Source organism: Amborella trichopoda, chromosome 1 (genome assembly GCF_054954075.1).
Source record: "Amborella trichopoda isolate Santa Cruz 75 chromosome 1, AtrichopodaSantaCruz75HAP2 v2.0, whole genome shotgun sequence".
NCBI lineage: Eukaryota > Viridiplantae > Streptophyta > Magnoliopsida > Amborellales > Amborellaceae > Amborella > Amborella trichopoda.
In genome coordinates this window covers 12,658,323-12,665,680 of record NC_142336.1, presented here as the reverse complement: position 1 = coordinate 12,665,680, position 7,358 = coordinate 12,658,323, and the positions used below count along the sequence as shown (strand labels likewise).

The following is a 7,358-nucleotide window of genomic DNA, read 5'->3' as shown; positions in this document are numbered from 1 at the left end:
AATAAGGCCTATAGTGGCCTAGGAAGGGTGAGGGATATATGATAATTATAATTAGGTTGTTATGATGTGGTTGCCAGGTTCGTCTTAAGTTCCATTCCCATCACAGTAGAGGATCCTTTCCAACATAATTACCTAAAAAAACTAAGCAAGCTGACCCTCGGGCAAGGCCCAAGTTTGGGCCACATGTTAATGGCAGCCTGAAATCTTTGGGCTAGGCCCAGATACCACATGCTTAGCCCCGGTGCTGGCGTGGCCTGGTAATTGTTAAAGATGTATACATATATCAAACATGTTATTTTTTTCGCCAAGCCCAGCACGATTTTGTTGGTTATTATGAATTTGGGCAGGGCCCAGGCTAACTAAAGTCTCAGGCCCAAGCCAAGGCTAAAACTAATTTCTCAGGTCCGATCCCAACCCCAGACCCGACCTAGCTTATACGGCTGAGTTTGGACCACGGTTGTACATTATTTCAGTCCTAGTCTCATGAGGTAGAACGAGCCCCAATTTGGCCCCTTATGCACCATCATCTTCAAAATCAAATACTGTGTAACTTCTTGATATGAATTTAATTTACAGGAAAATTTATGTAAAAATTCCATTTTATTTTGAATTTAAAAATAGTATGAACATTTTACATTCAAGTCTCACTTTTTGAGTGTACCGTGTAGTGTTCAATTTTATTTTTTTCCCCTATAACAATGAATTAAACTCGAATTGGATGCTTTTTCCGATTTTTTATTAAACTATATTATCACTTTTTTATGGGTGCTTGATTATGACAAGAGGTGATGCCCAAGTTTGAACTTAATACAATAAATAGGAAAAAAAACAAATAGATAAAATATAAAGGATTGTCTACCAAGAGACCATTTTTCTTTCGGATATGGAGGTCACAATCATTCGTTCTCTCTTAAATTCTAAAATGGGTGGTTGTAAAAGTGTCATTGAATAGATACAAAGTTTCAAAAAAAAATATCGGGCTTTGTGACTCACCGCAAACCATCTAATGAGTGGGAATGATTGTGACCTCCATAATACTCTATATACTCCAAAAATCTGAGCCCTATGTAAAATAAAAAATATAGGACTATTTTTAAATTCTAAAAAAAAAAATGGATTAAGTTTGAATATCTCGCAATAGATCGTCTTTGACAGAAATCCCTAACAATGAATTAATTTAGCATGCCCCGACACCACATGTACCAAATTTCTAACGACGAATAAGATAAAAAAAAAACTCACCCAACAAAACACCAATTTTATTGTGGAATTTACACACATATTTACACTCGACATTGATTTGTAAGAAATTCCTAAACAATTTGCATCATGCTTTTAACAGATCACCGGTAGACAATGGAAGAATTGGGGAAATGATTACCACGGTTCAGAAGTGCCCCATAAACTCTGGGTACTAGGTTTGCTCCATCCTTTCTCCATTGATATGAGTTTGAGACGAATCACGAGCTTTCTCTCAGCATCTTCCTCCAGAGCCCAATTTAGATCTGAAGAGAACTTCTTTGTTTGAGTGCTACTCTGTATCAATCAATACAACAGGCAGTACTTCAGTGAGACTTATTCTCCTCCGGTTGAATTTTGATAAGAAGTCAAAGAAAGAGATACCTTTTCGGTATGACTAAGATACAAACAGGTAAAGGAAAGTGTTAATATATTCACAAGTATGAGTTGTTACCTTGGAATTCTCATAGAGTTTGAGGTAGTGTAAAGATTCTTCGAAAAATCCAGCGTGATAAAGAAGGATGCTATAGTCCCTTAATTCCCGTATATCAAAATCCAAGAGGACAAGGCGTTCGCAAGCTGTCAGAGGGGTGATGCAAAAGCATAAGAAGTATTAGCTCTATAACTGAAGTAACAAAAACTGAAGTCCATCCTATATTGTGTATACCAATGTACATTAATGGTAAGAAATCTAAATGAGTACATCTAAAATGCCAATTCTACAGATTTATTTTTGAACTCTATAACATGTAATGGTTATAAGAAGAAGAAGAACAAGAAAATTAAAAAAAATGTCGCTTTCTTATATTACCTGGATGAGATCAGATATATTTCTACCAAAATTTGTTCTTAGTAAAAATGCGACAAATGGAACGACTTGGTACTGGTACTTGTAGTTAACTAAAGACGGGTCATAATATGGGACGAACGTAGAACCCGATAATGCTTGGTGTAATAAACTTACAAATTTAAAAGAACTATTACATCTAGCACCAGATATACCAAGTAACTCAAACTAGAGTCATATCATTGGAGTTCAAAGTACAAAACTAATAGTATTGCCTATTCTCCCTATATCTTTTCGGTTGTCTATGGACAATAAAAGAGACAGCTACTTGCCTTCAATGGAGGGCTCTCTTCTGAAGACTTTAAACACAGGAACAACAAAATATTTAGTTTGCAATTGGAAGGAAGAAGAATCAGAGGCTGTGAAGTTAGGGGCATCACAACCTTGATCATCGCATAAATGCCCCTCAAAAACTCCAAGGACTTGGGGTGGAAGGATGTGCTTCACATCTTGTACTTACATGGAAATGCTGTGTTGCACATAAATTGTTCTATGTGCATATATAGATGTATTTTTACGCACTGATTATAATGCATCAGTAAATTATTATTATTTATTTGGAGAATGGTTAACTTAATGCATCAGTACTTATTTATCAAGAAGAATATAAGAAACAATAAATGACAACACTGGAGTAGATTGTAAGTTCAAAACAAGAACTCAAACAAACAACTAATCAATATAGTTCTAAGAGCTCTGGTGCAAAATTGGGAGCATGGACTAGTAAGATCAAAGACTGGATCACTAACAACTCGAACTCAACGATTGCTTGAAGCACTAGCGGATCGAACAAGAGAAGGAAAAACATTTCCATTTCTAAGATCACCATCAAAGAATGCCCAAGAGAAAAGAGGCTGTGTCAGCCTAGTCATCCTTACACACCGCTGGGTCGAGCTCTCCTTAATGACTATTAAGAAAGGAAAAAGAACAATGGTCCTTCCCATAGTTACTGGGATCACTTTGGTAGGCGATCCCTTCTAGGATCACGATTCTGTCACTCCTAGAACAGATCTCTCAAGGATCTCGATTTTTAAATTTTGGGATCTCGAACTCCACCTATAGGGATCTCGATCCCAACCTTATTGATTAAGACAACAACCAAACTGATTATTTTATTTGTTTATAGCCAACTAGCAATACAACTATTGCCTACTGGCGATCAATAATGAGATCCCTACTTTAAAGAGTGTACTTAATCCTAGATTATCATATACTTTAATGTTGGTAACAAGATCCCCAAAAAAGTTGGGATCAAAAACCCAAAAGGTCGGGATCAAGATCCCCAAAAGGTTGGAATCTCAATCCCTAACATTTGGGGATCTCGATCCCTAACATGTGCATTGTATAGACCGTGTTCCCAACTATAGGGATCTTCTAGCATTTCACGATCCCTCGCTCCCGATCCCGATAATGGGACCGTTCCCGCTCCCGATCCCAACAACTATGGTCTTTCCAGCCCCAACCACACCATTACTCCAAGTAGGTTGTACCTCTACACTAAGTAGGGGTCTTCTCTACTACACCAATGCAGGAGGGAATTTTCATTTCATTAATCAAAATACCATCAACTAATACAAAATTACAAAGAGTTCAGAATGTGCACATCCCTAGTTGACATAAAGACCAAACTGCCCTCACGCAAATCCCAAACAAATTGGTAAAAATTTCCTTGAAGTGAGAGAATTCCATGCATTACCATTGATGGCCATTTTCCAGCGCACCAACTCCCATGCATGCAACCAACTTCCCATGTTCCAAGTCCCTATTCACATAACCAAAGTCCTATACATAAGAACTCCACATTGACTCTTTGACTCATGGGAACATAAAAAAAAAAAAACATATTGCGCTACTTGACTTGTTGACTACATGGGGTCTCTAACCACACTATTCTATCCTAGACTTTTAAGTTAAAACACAAATTAACTCCTTAATGAGAGATTACAATATGGTAACTAACAAATAAAACAATTCCAACACTTGCTACTTCAAATTTGAAAAAAATGAATACTGTCAAACTAGCTCCTAGATGTGATTTACATCATCATCCCTTGGTAGAGGAAGACTTGAAGCCATCAGATTACTGTCACATTGAAGATCAAGGAGATACTCCATCCACCTGATATCTCCACCTCGTAGGCATTATTATTTATCTTGTTCTTAAAAGTATCAATCTTCTTTGCTTTGAACTTGCCATCGGTATCAATAGGAAAATGCTCCGGCCTGAGATACACTATCATAAGGTATCCAACTCCGAACCGCTGCACACATCAATGTCAATTGACGGGATTTATGGTACTTTTCATAGGTTTCCCCCAACTTCTTTCGAACCTTCTCATTTAACTCCATGTGTTTAGGCTTGCAGCATCTACATCAACATCCTCTCATATATGTAAAGGAATTAGATCATCAAAATGCAAAAGTAATATTCCACACTAAAAGGAGTCTTTCCAGTTGATTGTTTTGGAGAATTGTTACATGAAAATGCAGCCCGTGGGAGTACCAAATCCTACATTTTCTCATTTTCTACGAGCAAACTCCTGAGCATAATGCCCACACTCCTATTAACTATCTCAGTTTGATCATCAGTTTGTGGTGATAAGCACCGTCGAATTGCAGTTTGGTTCCAATATTTTCCACTGATGCACTCCAAAAGTGGCTAAGGAACCAAGTGTTCCAATATGATGGTTTCAGTAAGTTCACACAATCGTACTCCCTTTAAAGAAGAGATGACCAATCATAGTAGGATCAGCAGTCCACCTACATGACAGTGTACCAATTATAGTGTTATCCACTACCACTATAATTGAATCATCACATATTACTCTCCTTGGCAATCCCACAATGAAATCCATTGATAAATGAGACCATGGCCTCATTGGAACAGCCAATGGTGCACACAAACCGGTGTTTGAGGAATGCCCCTTGGTCACTTTGACATTTCATGCTCCTATTAACAAGCCTCCAGACATCTCTTGGCGGAGAAGGCCATAAATATCTTTCCTCCATCAATGAAATGTTTTATCCCTTCAAAACGTCTGAATGCAAATAAGCAATGAGAAGTTCCCTAAAAGATGTATTATGAATGCATGGGAGGGCACCATAAAACAAATAACCATCAGAAAGGATTAATTAGTGATAAGAATTACCATTTCTCTATCAACATCCCTCTAATATATCCTTGAAATAAGGATCATCTAGATTGGTCTTATGCATTTCAAGACACACCAAGTCAGCTGCCAATGTCCTAACTGAATAGACAGTTGACTATGGGCATCAGCCCATGGCCAATTTGTTTCATCATCCAGCCAAATGCCTTATAGTGAATGTAATTTTTTGCAAATAAGCCACCTCTGTGCATGCTTCGCACTCGGCTACTTTGACTGTCAATGTGTTTTAATGCATCGTGATCAGTCGAATATCAACATAGAACTCGATGTCATAAGTCAAATCCCCCCCCCCCCACCCCCCAACTTGCATCAGTAAGTTTCTCACTGAAAAAACGGCAATAGGTTTTTGCTCGACGCAACACATCTCCAAATCCCCACATGAGAAGCATTGCACTCAACCTCGAATACCTAAGTGAAATCAGGCAAAGCAAAAAAAGGTACAACCATCCCCTTGAATTCCTTGGCAGCTGCGAAGTTCATCAGTAACTTTCACCTTTGAGGCATTTTGTGACCGGTGTCATAATGGTACTGAAATTCTGAATGAACCGCCTATCGAAGGTGGCAAGTCCATGGAATATCCACACTTCAGTCATGATAGGCATATGCCAATCAACAATCACCTTAACCTTCTCCACCTTAAAATCATTTGTAGACACCACAAAACCCAACACCACCAAAACATTTGTCACAAAACTACACTGTTAAAATTAATGTATAAATTCTCAGCCCACAAGAAAAGCACTTCCCAAAAATGATGGAGGTCAGCCTCTAGGTCAGTGCTATACACCAGAATGCCATCAATAAAGTCTACAACCCAATAAGTCAGGCAGTACTTGAGTCATCATGTGCATAAGGTACTAGGTGTGTTGTTGGACAACCCGAATGGCATCACCAACCACTTGTACAAGCCACTCTTCGTCTTAAATCCGTCTTCCACGCTTCCCCTTCTCGAATACGGATCTGGTGATATCCACTACTCATATCTATCTTCAATAACACTAAAGAACCAGGCAATATATCCAATATGTCATCAACTCTCAGCATCGGAAACCAAAACTTAACTGTATAATCTTGCTTATAACTCAGCTATCAAAACACGTGCTAAGTTCCATCCTTCATTGGCATGAGCAATACCAAACAGCATATCGCTCATAGTCCGTCAAATCAGTCCCTTAGTAACTCATCAACTTGATACTTCAACACCTCATGCTCCTTAAGACTCAACCGATATGCCAGTAAATTAAGCAAACTAGATCCCGAAAATTGGTCAATATAATGTTATTTAGTCCTCATCCTCATCAGCAGTAATCTAACTGAGAACTCATCCGGTGTAAAGTCCACAATCTCCTCCATCGAAGATTTAAGGGTTTTAGGCACTAAGGAGTGTTGCCCTAAGATTGTCATGTGTCTATACTCGCCTCCACGAATTTTCGAAAGGAGAGCAAAGTCACCACCTCCTTAATCGACTTAGGTGGGGCAACATTCCATAACGGCAACAAGACAATCTTATGCCCATCCTTCCAAAAAGTGCATGCTTTGTGCTTCCCATTATGGACCATCTTGCAATCATATTCCCATGTGCGAAGCAATATGCGACAAGCGTCCACTGCAGCCACATCGCACCACACCTCATCAAGGTAGATATTGCCTGTTGAAAACTTATTAAGATTAACAAGAGTCAGCAGGTATCTTGACAACCTATTTGAACTATGTGATCTTATAGGATTGTGGATGGTTCACCTCCTTCGATCACAATTTTTCGACAGCCTCCTTCAACACCATATTTTCACAACTACTGTTATCAATAATCAGGTTGCATACATGGCCATCACAAGTAAACTGGGCAAAAGATATTAGACCGCGACCAGCTATCATCTTGGGAGCTCTCGGAGTAGAAAAGAACCCTTCGGACCAGCAACATCTCTCATTGGTCCGTCGGAATCTCCTCGCCTTGTTCAAATAGATTAAGGGTTAGGATTTGATTGTGGTTAGGGTCTCTTAAGAGCAAGTTAAATTTTAGGGTTTTTTTTCTTCTATAAACATGTAGGTGTTCGACAAAGTTTAACAATTTCAAAAAAAAAAAAAAGGAAATGCAAGTGTTC

The 7,358-nt window shown here is 38.6% G+C and overlaps 1 protein-coding gene across 10 annotated transcripts in view; it reads right to left on the bottom strand.

Annotated features, from left to right (window-relative positions):
• Nucleotides 1–1,147: 1,147 nt before the first annotated feature.
• The window catches only part of LOC18444574 (uncharacterized), a 31,967-nt gene continuing 25,756 nt past the window's right edge, over nt 1,148–7,358 (bottom strand). For all 10 annotated transcript variants that reach the window (XR_016045079.1, XM_006854740.4, XM_088852619.1 and 7 more), the window contains 2 exons: nt 1,694–1,818; nt 1,148–1,536 (listed from right to left, as the gene is read on the bottom strand). Coding sequence is in view for 9 of the 10 variants with exons in the window: in XM_006854740.4 (XP_006854802.1) it covers nt 1,378–1,536; nt 1,694–1,818 (284 nt within the window). In the remaining variant the exon portion in view is untranslated. The remainder of the gene's footprint in view (nt 1,537–1,693; nt 1,819–7,358) is intronic.